Source organism: Cydia pomonella, chromosome 19 (genome assembly GCF_033807575.1).
Source record: "Cydia pomonella isolate Wapato2018A chromosome 19, ilCydPomo1, whole genome shotgun sequence".
In the NCBI taxonomy this organism is placed as follows: Eukaryota; Metazoa; Arthropoda; class Insecta; order Lepidoptera; family Tortricidae; genus Cydia; species Cydia pomonella.
The window spans coordinates 3,849,770-3,874,609 of NC_084721.1; the positions used below are offsets into that span (position 1 = coordinate 3,849,770).

The 24,840-nt window shown below is 38.0% G+C and overlaps 1 protein-coding gene across 7 annotated transcripts in view; it reads right to left on the bottom strand.

Moving 5' to 3' along the window:
* LOC133528277 (sodium/potassium-transporting ATPase subunit alpha) overlaps positions 1 to 24,840 on the bottom strand; it is an 81,027-nt gene that overhangs the window by 19,635 nt on the left and 36,552 nt on the right. For 3 of the 7 annotated variants that reach the window (XM_061865593.1, XM_061865592.1, XM_061865594.1), the window contains exons 1-5: positions 3,422 to 3,499; positions 2,907 to 2,987; positions 2,534 to 2,665; positions 1,919 to 2,089; positions 1,260 to 1,481 (exon numbers count right to left, since the gene is read on the bottom strand). In XM_061865593.1, coding sequence (XP_061721577.1) covers positions 1,260 to 1,481; positions 1,919 to 2,089; positions 2,534 to 2,665; positions 2,907 to 2,987; positions 3,422 to 3,490 — 675 coding nt within the window. In that variant the 5' untranslated portion in view covers positions 3,491 to 3,499. Of the gene's footprint in view, positions 1 to 1,259; positions 1,482 to 1,918; positions 2,090 to 2,533; positions 2,666 to 2,906; positions 2,988 to 3,421; positions 3,500 to 9,634; positions 9,695 to 16,210; positions 16,519 to 24,840 lie in introns of those variants that run through there. The other 4 variants (XM_061865598.1, XM_061865595.1, XM_061865596.1 and 1 more) reach the window with 4 other exon arrangements.

Sequence of the window (24,840 nt, forward strand, 5' to 3'; positions counted from 1 at the left end):
AATAAAGTCATCGTTGGGGGTTTCACAATCTTCAAATAAGCTAACTGGTACCTAGATAAAGTGGTGTGTGGTGGTGGTGCTAAGTGTTGCAGGAAGTTTTATCGGGCAGTTAATTTATTTATCAACTAGCTATCCAATAGTTGACTCATACTTTGTGAAACAGACCTCAACTACAATTGTATATCACTAACCTTAATTACGATTTTTTTGTACCTAAACACTATATGAATTTCCTGGTTTAAAATATATAATTGAAATGTACTTATTTTAAATTTAGATTATGGCTAGTTTTGAGAAACTAATTCAGAAAGATTCATAAAAACACATAATATGCTTTACATTTAAATATCAATTTGGAAAAATAACATCTTGGGACGTGAACCCTACATCGATACACTTTGCCGAAGCTGGACCATGAAACTTTTTCATGTATTAATAATAAATAACTAAAATTTCCTTATAATAGTCATTTCGCTCAGTCATGAAATCGGCAATTGATTAATTTGCGGTTTATAGCAAAAACAATACAATACTCAACTCAGACCACAAATGCGACAAGTGACAGTTATAATATAATTAGTTTTTTACTTGTTATCACTGGGCTTAAACCTATAATTATTTAATATACTTTAAAATGATATCACTGTCATTTTAAAGTATATTAAATAATTATACTCGTAGTTTTCATTCGACCAAATAAGAAAATAACACATTTTAATATGTGTCATCTAATACTAGAATGTGTTATTGTTAAGATTTTATGGAAATAATTAGTCTATTAAGTACAGTCGCCATTAGATATATCGGAGCGGCCAAGGTACTCAAAAATATCTGAACACGCACTCTAACGCCTTGACAATAGAGGCGTGTTCAGATGCTTGTGAACACCTTGGCCGCTCCGATATTTCTGATGGCGACTGTACAGTACCTAAGTGGAATGATAGAATCCTGTGATTTTCGCCATATCATTCGTGTGTCCTTGTTCATACTTCATAGGTACCCTCAGCATCTCGGACGGCGTAAATACGCGAAAACTCAAAAGAAATAAGACTCGGAAATACTACTTTGAAATTGGCGAATTGACCCGTAATTTCCTCAATGTGCCCAAAGTACGACCCTCAACAATGTCACTGAGCACCAGGTCCTCAGCTCGCAACGTCAGCTTCTCGCCATCGCGGATGACGGTGGCGAGCTGTAGCACCATGTTCTTGAAGGACTCCATGATTTAGGCTGGATGGGTAGTAGATGTGCTAACTAACCTCAACAATGTCACCAAGCACCAGATCCTCAGCTCGCAGCGTCAACTTCTCGCCCTCGCGGATGACAGTGGCGAACTGCGGCACCATGTTCTTGAAGGACTCCATGATCTTGGACGACTTGCTCTCTTGGTAGTAGGAGAAAATGCCAGTCACGATTACTACTGCCGCCAACACGATGCCCAGGTACAAATTGTCGTCCGCCGGTTCTTCTACGGTACTCGCCTGTAATGCAAAAATACTTGATAAAGTAGTGTAATGTAAACAAATATATATAATTGTATTACAAAGGAAATGCTTGTTCCGTTCTCGAAAGTAAAGTACACTGATACCTCATACTTGCTAGTGATGATACCTGCAAACTACTACAGACATGTAGTTTTTGCAGTCCTTATTGCAAGAAGAAAGCGCATGTCCACCCATAACATCAAAACAATACGAAGGTAACGTGAAAAACACACTGTACCGAGTCTCGGCGCTCCATCATTATCCAAAGGTGGTGTGATTGAGAAGAATGCGCGACAAAGATTTCAAGCGTGTAACGTTGCAGTTGTGGTTTCACGTGTTTATCGTCTAACCTTCACATATGTCCATGTTTACATCGCTTATAACTGGTATGGCCGGCAGTTAAAAAGGACAACTGATGTTTAAATTGTACTGACCTGAATTCCATAGGCTATAAAGCATAGAATAGCACCAATCCACAGTAATAACGCAAAACCACCGAACAAATTTTTACAAAATTTCACCCATTCGGGCGTCTGTTTAGGTGGCGTGAGTGCGTTTGGACCATCCCTTTCGAGGTTTTCTTTCGCTTTTGCGTGACTAAGGCCCTAGAAAAATAAATAAAAAGCATTAAAACACAAGAATTATGTTTATATTATGTCAAGTGCAACATGTGTAACTATTAAACAAAGAGCTACTGTAACCAACGAAAAGTACTTCTAGAAAACAGTTCACGTTCAGCGAACAGGAGGGTTGCTTGTTAGAGCAAAGATAAACGATTATTGAATGTTTTAGGTTTATATGATCTTGTATCGGACATATGCCGATGACATTGTACAAAACAAGGAAGAAGTCAAAAAGGAATGAAATAGATTAGGAGAGGATTACATTGCCCAATACAAGGAAATATGCCCAAGATGATTATGATTACCTATAGGACATCCTGGTGGGAATTCAGGTTTTAAGAATCCTGCACCACTGATAGAAATAGGGACATATCAGAATAATTTGTTTGTGTATGTGGTTTGGTTAAAAGGGCAAAGTGATCTTACATTTTCTGGATGTGTTTGAAATCTTTGGTATAGTTCCTCGGGAGTGACTTTGTGAAAATCAATATCCAACTCCTGTTTCAGGTCATCTAAATCTCCTGCTTTCCGCTTCTTCGCGGGGGGCTTCCGGCGAGTCTGAAACACACCAACAAACGGTTTACACATGCTTTCATCCTACATCATCTTATTTTTACTAACCGATGAATTGATAGCTCGAGTCTAATTTTAAAAGCAAGCACTTATTCGTAATGGAGGAATAAATCAAAATGCATTATAAAGTGAATCAAAACGCATGCAATAACGAGGACTGACAGCGGTCACTGTCAATCTTCGTCAGGATAAAGCAAAAATGAAAGATGGTAATGTAAATAAAAACCTTGTACTGTCCATCGGCAGTTCTATTATCGTCCTTAATGAGGCCGATGGTGGCGACGCGGTACGAGTCGGTACGGCCATGCTGCAAACACAACTAGGGGCTAGACACATTCTACAGGCTGGGCCCTATGGGCCATGCACATGAGTGAGGGATGAGTGAAGCTGCGATCTCGAATGACTCCAGAATAATTAAATATATTTGCAAGAGCCATGCGATATCGATGCTTAAGAACAAAAAAAAAAGAAACCGGAACGGACTAATGAGTATTACTTGTGTTCCAGTTCCTTCATTAATAGGATTAAAAAGGTGTACTAAAACTAAAGTAACTAATGAATGCTCGGCAACTATGGGGTCAAGCCTTGAAGTTGTACAAATACTGACCGATGTACATATAGCCTAGCCTAACAACGCGGCTGGAAAGCAATCAATAAAGCGAATAGCACGCGCAGGGAGCGCGGTAACCTTGCCGAACGTACGGGGACCGCTCAATTGATCTGAACTAGTTGTATGCGAACCTGAGAGCGGTTGAAAGGCCGGCGCGCACCTCGATGCATGACCGATTCAACACTCATACCCATATTCATCGCGTATCTACATCGCTGAGATTTAGTGAATACGGAACAGTTGTTGGCCGAACGAAAGGGGATGTTAATAGAGATCATTATGAAAACGACCGGTAAATGGCATGACGATTAGACGGAATCGTGGAGTGCTCTGTATACGTACGTAGAGCAGTTACAGTAGATGGGATCGAGGCTAAATGCGGTCCCGTTGCCGTAAACACGGCACGTCACCGTCGATAATTGATGGACGTTTGCATAGCGTTCATTAAAGCGCGCCCTGGATTATCGCGAAGGTTGCTATGAAAATAGCTAGAACAACAGCCGCGAGAAATGGCTTAAGGTTTAAAGGGGACATAATCGGGATTTAATTAGCATCTTATGGCCGCTCGGACACGAGGGTGCGATGAAATATTCATACGGTGGTAGGGTAGGGTATGGTAGGGGGCGCGATGCACGTCCTCGACTCGAGACGATGCCGAGGCGACGGCGGCGCGGCGGGGGCCCGCACCCGCGTTACATAACACCGCGCCTGCGCACTGCGGCCTTCCTCCACCCCCGCTACGCCCTCCACATAAATAGATAACACAAGGTTGCCACCCCGAGCCCCGGCGACCGCATTTATAATCTCTACAAAGGTTAAACCGAAATATCTAATGGAAAATCGAAGTTCTCTCGCGAAATAAACAACACCTTTTATTGGCGCTGGAAATGTTTCAATGTAACAAAGGGTCTCTAGGGACATCCTTGGAGGATATTTTTTTGCATTTGCCAAAGCTGTTTCAGTCGAGGCCAGTTACTAGCGCTTTCGCTGGCACATCATGGTTATCGCATGCCTCTAAGTAGGTAAACAGTTTTTCGTGCCAGTCACTGACGACGGCAAGTATTTATCGGCCAATCATTGAAGGGTTAGAATTCTCTTAACATGGAAAGCGGAACCGGTAGTGAAACAATATTTATGGTGGAATTATATTTAAGAGTCTGAAGAAGGTGAAACTGCTCGTGCTGTACCAGCGCTGGCACGACAATGAATTTAAGACCAGCTACTAACATTGTGTAAATCGGTTTTTAAAGATTGTTCTCCTTGGTTCCTTAATTTTTTTTCTCACGTGCGTGAAAAATAACACAAGGTTTTAGGTAGCAGGGCAATTTTACCCTAAATTACCACGCCAATGACCCATAATCGTTATCGTTAAGCTGCCCTAGTGTGAAACTGCTAAATGAGGCGACCTCAACCAGCAACTTCAAAAATATGTGTACACTTTTAGTCTTAGTACAATGGGATAAGGTGCAAAATCGTAAGCACATCCTTGTCATAGCTAAAACGAGTTAAATTTATATTCAACGTGCCCCTAGGCTGAAACCGGTCTGGATGAAAGGATGCTGAGTTTTGAAAGCACAGAAACCTATTCAGAAAGATTCCTTTGTAAAGCCCTTTTTAACCCCTTTAGAACCTAGGTAGGAACGATTGTGAGAATCTCTGTACAGTGACAAAACTTTCTAACTCAAGTTATTTCAATTGCTTATTTCATTATTTTCAAAGAAAACTTCTATTTTATCTTTTCTTTAAGTTTGTATTGTAAAGCACCTTTTCAAAGCTTGACAGGCTTTAGACATGGAAGCTCGCGTGCCGGTTCAAAACGAAAAATTCTATTATATTTTTAATTCCTTGGAGGGGTTTTATTTTATTTTCCTTACAAAAATTAAATGTAGGAGGGTTTTTTTTTTATAACACTTCCTAATAAACAAAACCATAGTAGCAGTTTACTTTGCCCGCGTATCGGCCTTTGTCATTTCACCTTCCTCCTCCAAGGGGAAAATTTCCAAAAACAAAGTAGCTCATGTCATTCCCCCGGGTATAAGTGGTATAACTTCCTAAATACATGCCAGATAGGTAAGTTAACCTTGAAAAGGCAACATAGCTACTATGGCATTTAATAACATTAGTTTGGATCATATCTGGATGGATTGTATTATTAGGTGTCGTGAACCTGGTAAATATCATATTTTGCTGACAATTTCTGGTCAAATTCGTCATATAAAATGTAATTTATGGATTTTTATTGGCATAGATCATTGGCAGGTACTATAACTTAAGTTTGTAACTAGTCACCCTTCACACAAAAAAATCCAATTATAGACACACACAAGAAGAAAATGCCACATAATTGTTTTGAAACATCAATCTGCGTGTGGGGCGCCATTCATTGCCACGGTCACGAAACTGCTTTATACCGAAAATTTGTGGTTACTATCGTAGTAGTGACGTATGAATGAGACAATTATTTTTAACCTGATTTAATGAGCGTGCCGAAGCGCCGGGCCCATCACATGCCAAAACTGCCCTTTAGCTGTGAAAGGACTTAAGTCTCGTTAAATTCCTTTAAACACACGTCTTTTGTGAAAGCGCGATAGAGAACTATTAATAACGCTCTTCTATGAATTAGAATGTGTTTAGTGATCAGTTACGTGGCGACGATGTAACATTGTAAATGGCTATTTTTGGAAAACATGGTTTGTAACAGGGAATGTGTTGGAAGTTCCTTGGCCTACATTTTCTTGCAATAATACCTACCTTATTTACCTACATTATTATAAATGCCGTGAAATATAGGATTGCCTGCTTCGGTTCGCGATTGTACGCCGAAACATAAGTGTAATATTTCCATGCGTATAAAACGGAAACCTTATAACTGCGAAAATACAAACGTAGCATACTTATCGGAAAATTTATTAGGTTGATTAAAAAAACAGTCTGTTTTTCCAGTTTAAACCCCTCGTATATATTCACCCCTCTGACCTTATTGTGAAGCTTTCCCTTTGCATACTAATCAGCACCTTGGGAAAACCCAGTGCGGGCCCACCGGGCCTTGTGTTTTTATATTCGCGGCAAAAGTTTGCGAGTAGGGACACTCGGCTCAGGAAGTGTACTAACAGCACTAACAGCTACTGGCCATAAGTGGACCTTACGTCTTTGCAATAAGGGACTAGTCGTTACAGGTTAAGTTCAGGCCGCTGCTTAGAGTATTATAATAAAGAATTTTGAGTAACTTGTATGTTATTTCTTTTAGTAAACTAGAATACAAAAGGCGACAATTTAATAGTACTCACCCTTTATCCACTCGGAAATTAACAAAAATAAATTTCAGTTATCAGCGTGGTGAAATAAGCGCCTGTTGCAAATTATTTCATAACAATAATCGATCGAATATAACATTTTTACTTTAGTTCTGACGAAACAACGACAAAATACTGAGCAAATGTGAAAAGTCTATCCTTTTATACAAGTCGTTTAAATTTTCCACAGCAAATATCAAATCAAGGCAAAAAAAAACTTGCTATTTTAAACACTGTACCTCATGTTCACAATTGCAACAATAAATTTAGTAATTACCAGCGACATTTGTTTGGAATTTTTTCGAAGCCTCTAGTGCCGTGGGTGTTTCACGGGCCAAATGTAAATTGAGAAATGTCGGACAATCTACATAGACGCGCTGTGCAGTGCATCTTCATTATGTATGATTGCTGTCTAAAAACAAGTAATAAAACTGACAATATTGTCATGTCATGTGTATTTGTTTGATTAAAATTTTTATATGAGATAACTCGAAAATGACTTCGTCCAAGAAATAAAATGTCTTAGCAAAGAACTACTTCCTTGTACTCTATTGTAAGGTCAATTTTGAGTAATAAAATTCTTAGCCCAAGACTTTCAATCTTAACTTTGAGAATTTAACATTCTTGAACTTTTAGTGAGATTATGTTACTTCGAATTGCCGATTTCGTTAAAAACAAAATTTCCAAACTTGTGACGTCACGTTACACCAGGGGGGTTTACCACATGTGACCAGATATGACAAAGAGGGAGCGGTCAAAAATCATGAAATTCGTGTAACATGATTTATGGATGACCCCCAAAGTGGTTGGTAAAGAAGTTACACATTGATTTTTTAGTACAAGGTAGCTGTGACTCAGATTAATCTATAAATATAACATTTTTATTTATTTAACATCTTACCAATCGTCACAGTTAACGTTTTTGACGCCAATGACGGATATATCCGCACCGTAGGTCCAACGCCGAAGACGGATTAATCCGTTACAGACCACAGAGCAACATAGACCTACGAGCATATGCATGAAGTTCAATTTCAGTCTTGTCACTTCGGTGACGTGCGTCGGAGTGACAGCTTTTGGGTTTCACACGGCGTCGAAAAGGTTAAACAGTAGACCTAAAGACTGCCATGTTCTTAGTTCTCTAAATGGCGCAATGCTCATTACATATTAGGATATAAACCTGATTTATTTTACACATTATGATTTGCGAAAACGAGACTAAATCGCATATACGAGTAATAATGTTTAAAAATTACCTCCGACGCGACGCCATTTCGTTTGCGAACTCGCGTTTTCGTAAATGATAAGGATATTTCTCCGTATAATTGACCTACTCCTACCTGATGCCAAGTGCCTCTTGGGAGTGTTATGGGTGATCGATCAATCGCTATCGCTAACAGCTTATTGCGCGTGCGTTCAACACATAATAATAATGAATGTATCTGTTTCAAGAATTATTGTATTAGTGAAAAGTGATAGACTCGTTTAGAGCTTGTGCACAAATCAGGCGAGGTTTTTTCGGCTACTTTTTTGACTCCCCCACCCCCTTGGTGAGATTCTTGGCTAATCCCTCCTCCCCCACAAACCTCACGTGTATTTTTATTTAATTGGTTCATTCGACCTAATTTTAAGATAAAAAAAATTATAAGACATTATTACCCAAATTGAGTTGAGGGTACTCAGACAACGCATGATTTGTGCACAAACCCTTAAACACAACTTGAGTTACGCTTAGTACAGTTAAAATATAAACGCCTACTTATTAACTTGTATGTTGTTGTTGTTTATTCTATTATGTATAGATCGTGTCATTCACGAAGACGCGTGCCTTGACTCGTATTGTCATCTTATTAAAGGTTAGATTTGACAAATCTGGGCGTCATCGTGGATGACAAGAACTATAATGTAGCCTTAATAAAAAATATCGACTTATTATTAAGTATCGTATTTTTATTGATTTCTTTTTATGGAAAATTTTTAACGAATAAAATGATTATACTTATTCCTATACCATAAATGCTACTTTTCCGGACCGAATTTTTATAACATGATCAAAGTCAACGGTTAATTAATTAGTGGGTCCCAAAGGATGCCAATATCGTGCACATGATCAATATGATTACTTTAACGAAATGATGTAGCTTCATTAAATAACGTAAAAAATACTGTTATGTACGAGTAAACTTGATAACCTTATTTGTATTCATATTCATATCAGGTGCGCACCTTTGAAATGTAGCTTGCACATGCGTATTGTTTATATTCAAAGATTACTGACCGGTTTGTATCTATCAATATTTTTAACTCTGAAAGTGTTTCGTATTGACTAATATTTATATCAGCATTTATACAAATTACGACGCATACATATAATTATTAGTTTCCTTTACTTAGTTAGATTTTGAAATTTTTGTTTGCGTATATTTTAAGACTTTTTAAAATAGGTCCTACTCTTCTAGCAGTTTTGTCCCTAATAGTTTAAAAATAATGCAAAGTTATTTAAGAACTACAAAATTTTCTCAAATATAAATGGATCTGAAAAACAGTTACGAAAACATGCGTGAATAGTCGAGTAGACTTGACCTTGTATAGATTATCGTATTGTCAAGGATTAAGTTCCGTGACCGGAGTAAATAAACCTAAAATAAACTTAATCACTGAACTTCAAGAAACGCCACACACAACGGAAATAAAACACACAATATTTTTTCCAATAACGAAGTCCCCTGTTTATGATTTTCGCCTTCCACATAATAAATATATAGACTAGACTAGAGATTTCATAAGGCATTTTGGTTAAAAAAAAAACAAACAAACGTCAAGTCATGTCTACAGATAGGCACTACTTACATGGTTGACTATACTCAGTTTTTCAGTTCCATTGCAAGTATTTCTATATTATTCGAGTTAATAAAAAATAACTTTGTCATAATTACTGTATAGAAACGAATTATTATTTGGCACGCTGTAACCCAATAACGTAAGAAGCACTCAAAAACGTAAAAACCTTTAATTACTCTATTAGTTTTACAATAAGTCATTAGGACTCACCGACACTAACATAACGAACTGTCTCTCGCGGCCTTCCGAGCTCATGGTGGGATATTTAAGACGGCTTTATGGGTACGTTCATTAGCTTGGACATTTACTGAGAGACTTATGCACACGACAGTATAGTCATACGGTGTTGCCAGCACATTTTTTTTTTTTAATCTGTAAACGATTGTTTACATTTTTGTAGGCTATAGTTGTATAATATGACTGCGACATCACAACAATGTTTTAATGCCTAATTATGTACAGTTACACGGCTTTATCTACACTTACACATATATATAACCTCTGTATGATATGTTCAAGAATCGCATGTAACAACCGCCATCTCATTTCGAATAAAATGTGATCTCGATTGGTACTATAAATAAGGCCAAATCAAATTCCTTTGGTTTTACAGAAATGTTCATCTTTTCAATGTCATAATTAAAAACATATCGATGTTATTACGCTATAATAACATTTTCACAATTAAATTTGTTCTAGTAAAATATTAGTTTATCTTTATGTTGTCCGTAAGTTGCGGTTTTTGAACGCATTAGAGCGGGTTTATGTCATATATCTTAAATATCCCAAGTGATTGTTAAATTGGATGTGTACTTACTGTGAATTTTTATTCTAATAATTTTGTAAATCTGCTGACATTGTAGGTAATTGTAATTTTTTATAATTATCTTAAAATAAATAAATAAATAAATATTATAGGACATTATTACACAAATTGACTAAAGTCCCACAGTAAGCTCAATAAGGCTTGTGTTGAGGGTACTTAGACAACGATATATATAATATATAAATATTTATAAATACTTAAATACATAGAAAACACCCATGACTCAGGAACAAATATCCATGCTCATCACACGAATAAATACCCTTACCAGGATTTGAACCCGGGACCATCAGCTTCGTAGGCAGGCACTACCCACTAGGCCAAACCGGTCGCCTCATCTTCAACATTTATTTTAATTTTTAATAGGTACAATGTAGATAATTTTAATTATTATGTTCGACATAATAATAATTGTTGAGAGTAAAAAAAAAGAATATGTCGATACCCTATTCCACATACTTACTAATTACGCAGAAAATTTGGTTGTAATATAATATATAAATATTTATAAATACTTAAATACATAGAAGACATCCTTGCACAGATTGTTAAATTGGATGTGTACTGTGAATTTTTATTCTAATAATTTTGTAAATCTGTTGACATTGTAATTGAAATTTGTAATTTTTTATAATTATCTTCAACATTTATTGTAATTATTAATAGGTACAATGTAGATAATTTTAATTATTATGTTCGACATAATAATTATTGTTGAGAATTAAAAAAGTATAATGTCGATACCCTAGTTCACAGACTTACTAATTACGCAGAAAATTTGGTTGTAATATCAACTTTGTGTTTGTGGGCTATGGTACTAATTACAAGATTTTTTTCTCCCTACTTACTTAGTGTGATTGTGAATTGGGGTATCGATGTGTGTGATAATCAATATCTATAGATTATTAATGATCATTATTTTGAAAGGATAAACTCCATTGTAACACATATTTTTAGGATAAGCTTCGCAAATATTGCAAGTAATATACAATTCAGTGTTTTGAAAGATGTTTTGTTTTTAACTACAAAATCCCAAAATTCTGTTACATCTGTAGATTTTCTAGTAGATCTGGCAACGCTGTACTCATAATTTTATCGCATAGCAAATGTGGAACGCATTTACAAAACCGTAAAATCGATTTCAAAGGGTTTTACTACATGACAACTACACTACACGTAACTAGTCCCTTGTGTCGTTTCTCCTCTGATGTCATATTTCAAGGGCTAGGTTAGACTTGTCAAAATGCCTAAGGAAAGGGCCATATTAGCTGTACTAAGCTGTACAGAGAGTGGAAGGTGTTTGATGTACTGTCTTATTTTATAAAGGGGCCCACAGATCAGATTACCAGTTCACCGGATGATATTACTCTGTCAGTTAATCTCAAAAGCTTAGAAATGGAAACTTAGAAATAAATCTGTAATATTATTGTTTACGTTTATCGTATTATATTAATGCATGTTTGTTGAACCAAACATTTGTAAAACTTAAATACTTTATCTACGAAATGTATAAATAATAATTATGAATTCTATGTACCTATTCATCAAATTTCATAGAAAAATGTTTCTCATATAAGTGAAATGTAAATTTCTTTTTGAGAAAATAAAAATATTCTTTAACCCGAAAAGGTCACACACTAACAGTTCCGTTTCAGGTTTCGGCCTGACGACTAATACGAACTGAGAGCGTGTGGCCGCTTGCCGATTCTGGTCAGCGTCGACAGATATCGGCCGGACAGTCCGAGGCCTTGGGGCGAAAACTGATGACTCTCAACTAGTGGACCAGAGACTGCAGGCGGACTGGTAATGGGTGGGACCTTTGCGTAATTTAATTGTGACGTTTTCAGTCAAATTGTCAGTTGTTAATAAAGTCGATTAATTAATGAATAATAATGACAGTAGCGCCTTACTGACTACCGACAAATAATAATTAAGTATTGAAATTTAAGATTATGGACGAGATCAAACTATACCTAGTCAAGCCATAAATTCTGACAAAAAGTTTTGTATAATTAAAGGGACGAGTAACAAAGAAACAATGCCTAATGATTATTATACGCTTTTATCTCTCTCCTTAATGCATGCCTTTTAAGGAGAAGCGAACGCCTAATTTACGCATCATTTTTGTGGATGTATGACTTTCTTGTTCTGTATAATTTAATTCAGGTGACTAATATAATATTTATACTATTTTCAATGCATTCCTTGTCTGCATAGAGATCTAAGGAAGAGGCAGTTTTAGTTAACACATTTTAAGGTTTTATGAGAAGACCCATATAAAGGGGTCACTGAGGCCAATTTTTGAGAATAAGTGATAAATTAGTTTAACCTAACACGTTTAGCTGGATTTAGACAAAATTTGTAGTGGGTACCTCCAGGTAAGTATAGCAATACTTGTGTTAGGAGGTATCGGTCTTTTCAAACGGAATCTGTGGAATGTGTTCCAGGATTAAGAAAAAATCATTTTGTTAAAGACGTAACTCCTACTCGCCCAATCTGATTATGGATGTATATACCAAGTTAATTGAGGCAACTTACTGACTCTCCGCAAGCTAAAATTTAAGACTCTGAATAAAAAAAAGTTGTGTAGGTATCTAAAAATACAAGGACTGATCTACGCGACACGTAAAAACTGTTTTGTTACAGAAAATTGTAAGCTATGCTAGGCGCTGAAGAAGTGGTGTCTATTTAACTATGATCCGCATCACTCGCTCATTTTAAACCACGTATTAACGCGAGGGCATATCCGTTATGTACAAATAACGTTAGTTGCAGAATTTATGGCTAGAAAGTTGTTTAAAAAAACCGACAAAGAGGTTCTGTATAAACTAGAAAGTTTTTTTAAAATATATTTTACGTATCTGAGTTTATAATGCCAACCCTTCTATTGTTTTAAATCAATTATGTGATCCATCTTGAAGATAATGTCGAGATATTAAAAAAATACACCTATAATATGTATAAAGGGTTTAAAAACTAATTACGCGGACTAAACTCATTGTAAATTTCGTCAGGCAATCCTGTACTTCACGGGCTTCGGGTATCTCTCTACTCTACCAACTCACAGTGAAGAAGTTTAGAGGTAAAAAACATTAAATAAAAAGGCATTACAAAATTTACAACCATTTCTTTTTCTTTTAGATGTATAAAAAAATAGGGTACGAAGGACCGTTCAAAAGAAAATAAACAAGTTGTTTCCATTATCGTTAGCCTGCCGCGGAAAAAAGCTGAACCCGTGTCAAATTACTAAGTGACGTAGCACTATCATCCCCTTTGTAAAAAATACCGGCCAAGTGCTAGTCGGACTCGCGCACGAAGGGTTCCGTACCATTACGCATAAAACGGAAAAAAATCACGTTACTTGTATGGGAGCCCCATTTAGATATTTATTTATTTATATTATTTATTTAATATACGGTACGGAACCCTAAAAATACTAAAGTGGTATTCAGAATCAAAAAGAGTATCTCACAGCAGGAGGCTTATTCTAATTGCAATACATTCTATGAATTTGATCTGGACTTGTTATGGCTATGATCTGTCAGTATGAAAAAGTGAAGAAATATATAACAACCGGAATAAACATCCAGTTTGAAAACATATTATGTGATTTAGGAATTTATATGTGAAAATATTTAGAAGAGAATGTTGAAAATATACCTAACTGTAACTCATAAAAACTGTGTTGTATAATAAAACGCAGTACTTAATCTATTTTTATACTCAAACGTCAAACAGTCCCTCCTAAATATTAGTAGGTATAGTAGCTATTACCTGATAACTACTAACGAAATTTGATAAAATACCGAAAATTGCCTCCCAATTTTGAGCCAATTACATTCCTATAAGTCTTTGAAAAATGGTTATTTAATTTCTAACTTTCATTCCAATTAAGTTTTATCTATGCTCTCTCTAATTAAATATTTGTCCAAAAGAAAGCATTTCTAAGATAAATTTACGAGTTGCTCTAGGAAACTAAAACTAATATCGACCTAACCTACTGCACCGTCTACACGATAAAATTTTCTAATTTCTAAGAACCTTCCCCAATCCATCCACGGGTATCCAGTGACCGTTTTCCAGAAATAATAGTAGGATCGGAATTAAATTTTACTAGAAAATGTAAAATTTGACATAAATGGTTACTTCAAACAGTCATTCACCAATTTCCAGGATAATATCGGGGATTTCTATCATCGACTTTTTGTAATTCTAGAAAACTTCGACCATGTAAAACCTCATAGGAACCGCGTGTCTCACGTAATTGGTGCGTGCTTCCGTCAGAAGATAAAGGAGATATGTACTCTAATAGCTATGCAGTCTATGCGATTTAAATGATATAATTAAATGTTAGCAAATTACTGGATCGAAATATTTGGAAAAAAAAATAATACGTAAAAGGGAACTACTTTACTCCTATACTCCGATAATCGATGGTTAAGAAAATTGTAAGTGATCAAAATGGTAAAGAAATTTCCCCAAGGCGTTCTATTTGAGTAGAATATTTTAAGTAGCTTTCAGAACTCAGCTGTGAGAGGTTTCTAAAACGAAATCGCAGTCCAGAAACTTCAAATTCTTCAAAAAAGGCTAGGACATGTAACTTTTGTAACACCTTTTATGTAAACCCTTTTTATGTGCAAATAAATGATTATGATTATGAAAATTCATTATCCAGAAAACTCCATAGGAACCGCGTGTCTCACCTAATTGGTGCGTGCCTCCGTCAGAGGATAAAGGAAATACTCCAATAGAGCGTCGGCAGTCTATGCGATTTAAATGACATAATGACGAGGCAATTTTCTAATAAACCTTCGGGGCTCTTAGTGCTTGTGTTCGAGCCAACCTGCCACCAACTTCCTCAGTAAGGTAAGGCCGTCGTAAGTGGGTTTGGAGTTAAAGGAATATGTTACATTGAAATTTGTCGGAGATCTTTCCAACTTACAAAAATCTATTTTCTAAATAGTAAGTCAAATTTACAGTACACGATTATAATGAAATAAGCTCTTAATGCTTTAAGATGAGTTTCTAGGTCAATAGGTAAGTAACTAAAGCAACGACGCTTCTATGATTTTGGTAAATCTTCTACCAGATAAAATTGATTATCATAAACCTTAGATTATTAAAGTGAAGACTCAATAAATGTAAAAAACTAAAGTATTTAAGTTTTTAAAAAGGGTTCTTTATAAAGTATTTACGTTTTAGGTCGAAATAAGAGTAAATCTTTAAAAATATCCCACTTTATTTAATCTAGTTAGAATACGACAACCAAGAAAAAGCTCTGGCCAGCCCTGTTTTAAATCTAAGCACCTTTAGCAATTGCGATTCATAAATTAATATAAGTAGGAAAAGTTCTTTGAGTTCGATTGCAAAGTAGCTATTCAAAATGACAGCTCGACATCTCAAAAATTACAGCATTCTTAAGTGCATGACAGGAAAAAAATATATAAATGAGGTTTTTAGCAAGCTATAGCTTCGAAAGGATGATTGGCACGTGAAAACCCTATAGAGCCATATCTCAATCCTTGCGATCGATACTGGCAGTTACGCAACCCGGCCGGCGCCCTCAACGAAAACTCCACTTACTTCCGGATTTTTCTAATTATTTGCTTACGATTACAGGCACTGATACTCCCCAATAAATGATAGAAATAAACGAAAGTGAATACACTTAGCAAACGAAACGGGTAAGCATTGAAACTCGTGGCAACTACGTGCACGGATTAATCGACACGGTGGAACAAAGGTGATGAGACGTGTATGGTGGCGTGAGACACTGCGAACATGCCCTGGGGTTGCAACTCTGCAAGCACTCGCGGCGCCCGGCGCCAGCTGACCGGCGTATCTCCAGCACTCACTGTCGGCGACATGCACTCACATCTTCACGAAAGCACTGTACCTACCGCCGGTCCGCGCTACTATAAAAGCCTAGTAAGCACTACTTCAAGCGACACCTCACTCACCTCGCCCATTTTCGCTAGACTCTATGAAAAAGGCGGATAAAAAGGAGCAAGCCGCCTCTCGGTCTCGCCTCGGTCCCTCTAACGGAGTGGGGTGGGTCGTCGCTAGTTCTGCAACAACGGGGACCGTTACGGCTTCCTCGCTCCAACGAAAAAACTTAAAATGTGTGCGCTTTTACGTAGTGTCTTCGCACGGCACCGGGGCTATGTCATCGTGGTACGGAACTGAAACCCGTATGATACGCGGGCGGAGGAGGCGCGTGGGGCGCGACGTTCGGCGGCCTGGCTCGGGCGGCGACTGACGACGGGGCCGGCGCGTATCGAGCCGACGGCGCACTGACGTCACACTGCGTCACGACGCCAGCGCCGCCGCCGCCGCGAGCGTCGCGCGCATGCACCGCCCGCCGCCGAGCCGCCGAGCGAGAGCGCCCTCTGCATGCCGGCCTTCCGCCACCGGCAACGTTGACAGCCTCCGCTGATCGACGGCCGTACGCTGCCTCCACGCGCCTCCGACACCTTATCTCATTAGCCGATCTATTTCCAATAAACACGGCCTAAAAATCATATACGGTGGCCTTCATTAATAACTGTCCATAAAAGCTTTTACAGCGGCGATGTTAATAAATTTTTATGAGGCATACTGAGGCGGTAGGGCGGGCGGAGGGCGGAAGGCCGTCTCGGCGACGCGCCCATCCTAATGTTGCATTGAGAATGATAGACATTCTTATCTCAAGGGCGAGTTCTTGGAAAGAAAAGTTACTCACGCAGTTGCCTTTTCATATATGTATATAATTATTTTCTACGCTCAACAAAGCGCCGACATTACTCGTGAGACTAATAACACGCCTAACTTAATCCAACATGTTTAACGCAAGTTACAGTAGCATAATATTTTAATTATTTCATAAGCTATTAAATATATTTAAATGATCAAGTAATCTTAATCACTATAATCATCAATTCTCTTTTACAAATCGAAAGCTCAACTGTATAAATAATCTTAACACTTTAGAACAAGCTAAAGAGCTCATATCGATTGCAGATTGACTCATAGATTCGCCTGATCTATTTATTAACTTTAAACAGTTTTCGCTCTTCAATCTGACCGATCTGCCCACATCGGTTTACATTTCGATGGCCGTAGTGCGGTTTTATAGTGGGCAATATATTCGATTCGGTTTTATTGCATACGCATTATGATAATGTCATAAGCATCGTATAAATGTGGGGCGATAAACGTTTTACATCTAGACCTCGGATGTGGCCACGATCCGATCTAAATCCTCAAGTCTGATGTACCTAAACTTTAGATCGTAATTCTTAGACGAATTCTAAATCGTACTGTGGAGTTAGAAGTACACGCTAATAATTTATGGCCAAAAGCAATGAAGAAGAAATCCACATTACAAACGGAAAGGTGTGTTAGACACATTACGTCTGGACCATTAAATCCTTTGTCCGATCAGACGCACCGAGGCCGAATAGGAACGTTGTAAAAAGGTAAAAATCTCGTACAGCCATAGAATTTTGTTCAGTTGGCTACCTTTGCGGAGAAAATCTACAACAGTTTATACTGGACTCTAGAGCTTTCTTGATTTATTTTCTTGGAGAAATTCGCCTTTATAGAGGAGTACAGATTACATAGAGTAGTAATAAAATACTTTATACTCTAATAAAATACACTGTAGTCACAATACGGATGACAATAAAGTTCTAAAGCGATGCACTCTAACACTTGGTACGTAGAAAGGCCATTGAAAGAAAACTTCGTAGATAATGTAGAGCGTGCAGGATAACTTATAAAAGTAAGATAATATTTATTTACTCGTAGTTTTCCAGGACTTAGTGGATTTTTAGCAAGTAGCATGAAGTAAACACGAATTCCACAATTTTTTTTTAAAGAAGTATAAATCACGAAGAATGTTCCAAATTTACACTTAACCACATGAAACATAGTCAAAATCTTTTCCATTCTCTCACTACACACTTTTTCCACAGGGTATAAAAACCAATACTCGTGTCGTTGGTTGAGTGTGTAACTGACAATAAAGACAACTTCAAAACTTCAACATAAGTCTAGAATACAATTTATATTTGCGCAAGTCCGAGGATAAATTCATCCTAACTATACGAAAGGCGTTAGGTTGAATATCTGTCCTATTTGAGTCTATTTCACAAGATCTTCAACGTTGAGCGGTCCATGAGGCTTAGGTTGGCAGGCGTGGCGAAGCGACCCCAAGGGGCTACCTGTCCTCTTAATTTCCGGTGCTTGACGCCTTACCCGTAATTACCCCGTGTGTGGCAAAAACTACACGCTTCCATCCCCAATTATCCCCCACAAGGCAGTAGAAATTATTCATGAGGATTAACTGGTGTTAGTTAACCCTTTGATGTAAGGTCACGGTGTATCACTTAGTTAAAATAAACAGAATTGAAACAAAGGGAATTAGAGTTTCATGAAGTTCTGAATTATCTTTGTCTATCTGAAAACTATGATATTTTCAGTAAAGTAGGCATTATAATAAACCAGAGTACCGAAAGCTCCAGAGATTAAAAATTACAAGGAAAGGAGAAGAACATTGATCACACGCATGAACATGGTGTGCTTACCTTAAGTCCAAACAGACGCCCAGTCCTCGCGTAACAACAAAGGTTAAAGCGTTTAAATACGTACCAAAAACTCCTTATTCATTTCTGTCGAGTTCGCCAGGTGTCTGGCGCGATTTAGGCTCACACAATGGCCTGTTAATCGTAACAAAATCACGCACGCATACCGTAAGCGTACAACTAGCGCGAAGCCTAGACTAGGGGACGGATGTTCCAATCACTTAGATCGTCGAACGTTCAGACAACCAGTATAAGTAAATGCTGTTCATAGTACTACTGAACACGTTTTTAGAGGTCTAGTTACAATGGCATTGCTGAGTGTCCTAAACGCCTGCGCTCAGCAACAGGAACGGCTAGCGTAGCTTTTTGTCCGGTTATGTAAGGTTCCAGACTGGTTACATCATGAGGGGCGGAACTACGCATTGATTAACGGGGAGGGCGGGAAATATAATAATCAAAAGTTTGCTCGTGTTCATCCGACAGAATGTTCGTATTTGTATTCACAAACAAGCCATAAATGGGATTTGTTTCAACTTAGATTAGCGAATGCTGTATCGTGGGAATTTTTTATTTTTATTTTATTTAAGATGTGTTTTATGTACAATTCATTATACAGATAAAGTTATACAAATCTATATTACTGCGGCAGATTATCAATCTATTAGACATAGATTTTTTTAGGTTTATTAACTATACCAGGTCAATTGGAGCAAGTGTCTTCGTAGGACAATTGCATGTATTCGAGAAATGCAAGTAAATATAAGGGTTAGAGGCTTTTCCACCATAACCTCATCTCTCAGTAATATAAAATAAAGGAAACTGCGCGAAATGCACGTAATCCTAAAGCATTAAACAATGTTGGTACAGTCAAGCTATTAAATATCGAAACGGACAAAGTGACAAAAATATGTACACACTGCCTTAATATATAGGCAATAACGTCGTGTATACATATTTTTGACACTCTGTCCGTATCGATATTTAATACCTTGACTGTACAATCAATCGTACGATGAGACGATGACTCAAATGATCGATCTGACGACCTTTAACATTAACAATATGTCAATAAAGTCGCGTACACATCAATTATTTACGCTTAATTGGTGGCATCAATACAAGTAGCTTTGCCAATTAGAGTTCCATTAAAAGTTGTACCATTACAAAAATTTTGTTATACTATTTGACGGAATCATCACAAATTTCGTTTCGTACATTCATGCCGAACTTTTTGAAAAAAAGGTCACACAAGTGGCAGATCGTAAAAACGGACGGAGCGTGACATTTCGCCTGCAATCTCCTGGTCTATTGCAACAATAAAAGCAACTGCACACTTTTCAATTTAAGCGTCAAGGCTTGCTGCGGCCGCCATTTTTCATCTCAACGAGCCCTCCCTGGACGAAGACTAAACAAAAGGATTTCCTTCATTGTTTCAATCATTCGTGGTTGCTCGGTATTGTTACTTATTCATAATTTTACTGCAGACGTTTTACTGATTTATGATATATTCATTTTTTTTTTTATATAAAACTCTAGGTATCTGATGTAGTGATAGCCAACAAATTTTTTCGCTGTACTTAAAACCACTAAAAATTGATGAACAGTTTACTCCCTTTAACACATTCACTGCCAGCGACCTGCTAAGCGGGTTCTCTGTTCGTAGGCGCCTTTCGCTTCCAAACGGGAAAACCCGTGTTATTAGTTACGCACGTAGCTCGTAGCGCGTAGCTTGTGCTGGCAGCGAGTGTGTTAAACAAAGCAGATTATTTAAATGTCAGTTTGACCCAAAAAACTAGACTCAGACTATGTTCTAAATAGAGAAATATTACTCTCTGTCATTACTCCGTTACTATGTATATATAGAAAATTGGTACCATCGCCCACACTGTTAACCATGTGTCCATCGGTGGATGTTATTACAAAAGGCATAAGGTCCACCGATGGACAGTTGAGAGTGTTGCTGTTTGTACAATGAAATTTACACAAATAAACATACGTCCATTTTACTTAGAACTAAAGAAAAAACATATGAGAAAATTCACGCCCCAAGGCACTTTACAAAGTTGTTCCAAGTATCGGAAACCACATAAAACGGCACGTTGAGCCCCTACATCCATCATAAAATCGTAGCCGTCAAACACCATAAACAAAGCGAAACTCCGACCAGTATAAATATTAAAAGCCTTCATTTGTCATAACATAAGCTACGCGCTCCCCCAACGCAGCGCAAGCCGGGAAATACGTGAAAACCTGGGAAAACCCTAGGCAACCTACCCGATCAATATAGATTCAATATGTCAGCCATCAGGACAGTCAGCGGTGCATTCACGCGAGCCAAATCATAGGTCAGTTATTATGCATTCGGGCGCCAAATGTAACGAGTTTTCAGCTTTGATTAATATGCAAAGTTATGACACCCTGGCGTGAATACAAATTATTAAACTTTAATAAGCTGGATTATGTAAGCCTACGCGTGTCCACGAATATATATCGGTTGATCCGAGCGTCTTAGTGTCACCAAGTATTTATTCGGCAATGAAAGTGACCTCAAAACTTTTCAGTCGGGCTTATAAAACTTTCATGGCTCACGTAAGCGAGAAAGGAAAAATATAGGGATTCAGCCGGCTAAGACATGTAAATGTTCAAGGGCGTTCAGCATTCGAATGGACATTCGTCGTGTGTTAAGCGGAAGGTATATTATCAGTAGGGGCAGCAGCAGTGCCATTCCTTCGCCGCGGAGAGCCGGCAGATATGAAAATTCGTCGTCGAGCAGTCGGTGGCCGAGGGCGGCGGTGGAGACCCTGGTGTGGGGCCGGAGGCACGGAGGCTCTATTTGGGTCACCCCGGGCGTCATCCCCCACGATCAATAGCAGAGCCGGCGCGCGCCGCCCTCTCGCTCGCTCCCGCCTTGCTGTTACCTAACGCGTCTCGCACAGTGCCCCACCGACATTAATTATTCTCTAAATCGGTCTATATGAGCTATTTAGGCTTTAAATTAAGAACTATAGTCTTATCGTGACTAGTTCCGAACGCGTTTACTACCTCTAAGTTTCCGAGCGCTGCGGTGCGAGGTTATCTATAGGTGTGGTGGGTGTAAAAACCACTGCCACTGTCTGGCTTTTTCCTTTACACGAGTCCTCGTAAAACTTACGTAATACAGAACAATAGAATCAAACGTACATTTCTGAGCAGCTTCGCAACGGTAGAGCGTATTTTACAAATAATATGTATATTCTGGATGGATTTTAAATAAGGGTATTTAACAAATAGGCCACCGTTTCGCGGGCGATTCATACTCAGGGAAGCACGCTGAAATCTCATAATGAGGCGTTCCGCCGAGTGGGGTACTCAAGTGGACTCATAAATATGATCTGTAGCCAAGCCCATAGCGTTAACTGCCTCGGAAAAGTTTCAGCTTTCAAGCTCAATTATTTTTTGTAGATTGTGGATTTAACGAGATGTAACACTACTCGTATTTAGTAATATTTACCTATTGAATGGAACATGAGGAATAAGACTTCGCGCAAAAATTATATAAGCAGATTTGGTGGCACAGAATCCTTTGCATTACTGGATGGAGTACGAGCACAGAAAACTTTTAACATTAGGCTAAATCCGTGAGAAACTTCGGGAATATATTGAATGTTCTAATACCGCAACTTCGAATTGTGGAAATTTACTGGAAAAGGTTGCGTGCTGAATTATGTGCAAAAACACGTTCGTCGCTCAAACATCAACAAATGCAAACATTGGTTTGAGCCAAACACAAATTAAAAGCGTGCGTGAAATTAAACTTCACCCGTGTTTGTTGGGAAGACCGGAAAGATTGTTAATTAATATACGAGTACATGCCGTTCCTTTGAGTGAATATCTACAGAACGGGACTTTTAGTCGTTACAAGTAACAGCTCAATAAATGAATAGCTGCACGTCAACGGAGGGACCCGCCGCGCCAGGGGACCCGCTGCGCTGGGATACAAACCTATCATAAAAGGGAGAAACAGTCAAGGTCATGTCGGCTTCTGGACGTGGATAAATTTGTACAATTTATTCGGAGCTTCAAGAACGCGGGATTACCTCATTTTGTCGATACCACTCACGAATTGTTACGTATAAGCACCTAGACCGCAATTCGCATTTCAGAAATAGCTCGTGAGTACCTACCACGGCGAAATAGAAGGTAAGCATGCCGGGATGACGTGTTCGTCTAACAAATGCGGTGCCAAAACGTGCCCATAAAACTGGTGTGGTGTACTTACTTATTGCAAACCACTTCAGTTTACGGAAAACTTCAAGGATAAGAACACGCTTGGCAAAGAAAAGATAGTTCAGACTGATTGAGAAAAACCAAATTGAAATATAAAAAAATTGTAAAGATAAGCTAAAAATCAGAAATTCTATTGTTTTAAACGCCATTTAATCTGATCCCTGCTAGATTATTTTTGCATTACAAACCGTTACTATCTCGGTAGACATAGCAAAACGCGGCACAATGGAATGAAATTAGTAATAAAACGGTCATTCTTCCGTTCCCTTCTGCCAACTTTCTCAGCTTGCGTGCCGCAATTTTCTGTATACCAATTCCACAAAAACTGAGTCTACTGAATACATTAGTGTATTCGAAATGCGACAGTCAGGATATAAAGGATAGTCTTTATGTCTCAATGTCTGTGTCGTGCAACTATAATAAAATTATTCAGTTCTTTATGACAATTAATTATAAGAACAGTCCAGAAAGGCCTCGTGTCTGGTTAGTTCGATCCGCTCGGATCCGAAGCCGAGTAATGGAATGGATACTGTAAACCGCTCCTAGCGTCGATATTTTAGTATTATGTTTCTTTGCGAAACCTTCCGAGTGCTGAGATCATATTATGTACGCACACGGTACTCTTGTGATTTGGTTCTACATATATGTGATCTAGTAAGATCACTGAACCTCGACAATTGTTTGTTCAATGTATTGAGAAAGAACACGATTTTCATGCAGAAAATTGTGTTGTGAAATCATGGCGTTAGTGTGCAAAAAGCTAACTTTGATGAAGCTGTAAAATCCGATTGTAGATGGTTTCAATCAAAAGTTAAGAACAATTTCCGTTAGCTAAAGAGAAATTTTAATGGTCTTATTGTGAATGCAAATTGTGGCGACGCAGCATTCGATTTATCGAGTAATGAAATTGAAGATAATAGTTTTACCTCACCTCTAGCCGGAGCGGGAGGTCAAAGTGAACAAACCGTCGACTCGAGTCAATTTCCGATATTAGATTTGCCTACAGGCAGAAGTGGGGCAGCCATAACGAGATGTCCTGTTTTATATCTACAAAACAGAACCGACGTGTAACTGATCAATGTCGAATATCTGTTCCATTTGGAAATGTTTGCGACACAAAAACGGCTTCTATTATCTATGTCGCTTTCAGTTCCGCCTAAGGGAGCGTTCAATTCAATCAGGACCCCCTTACTATTGAATACGAGAAGCGTGTAGCTATTGAACGGAACTGAATTTAATAATGTGTCCTTTACCTAAAACAATATACTTACAGCATCTGTTACTCTACTTAAATAAAGAGGATACGGGTTTGAAGTATATGTAAATAGATAATCGACCTAGATATCCAAAGAGGATTTGTATCGCATTTAGCCCCAGTCAGACGGCCTCCGTCTACTTACAACAAGGATTTACACCGCACCGACGTTTCGTAAAACATTTCAGTCAATGAAATTATTATAGAGTAAACAGTATATGAGCGAATATAAACATACGTCACGGCCGTTGCTACGCCGATACTGTTGATTCACCGCTTTAGGAGCATGATCCGAAGGTGAATATGGAGGAAGTTTATTGGAATACATACAGATAAGATTTATGGTTCTCAGTAACGTTCTAAAAATTGCACACGTCTCACCCTACAAATTTGAATACATGGATTATGATTTCAGAATTTACCAAAGCGGCAGCAAAAGCTAACTATTACACTGTGGTTCATGGAAGTTCAAATGGATTGAAAAGGTTTTTCAGGAAATTAAGTA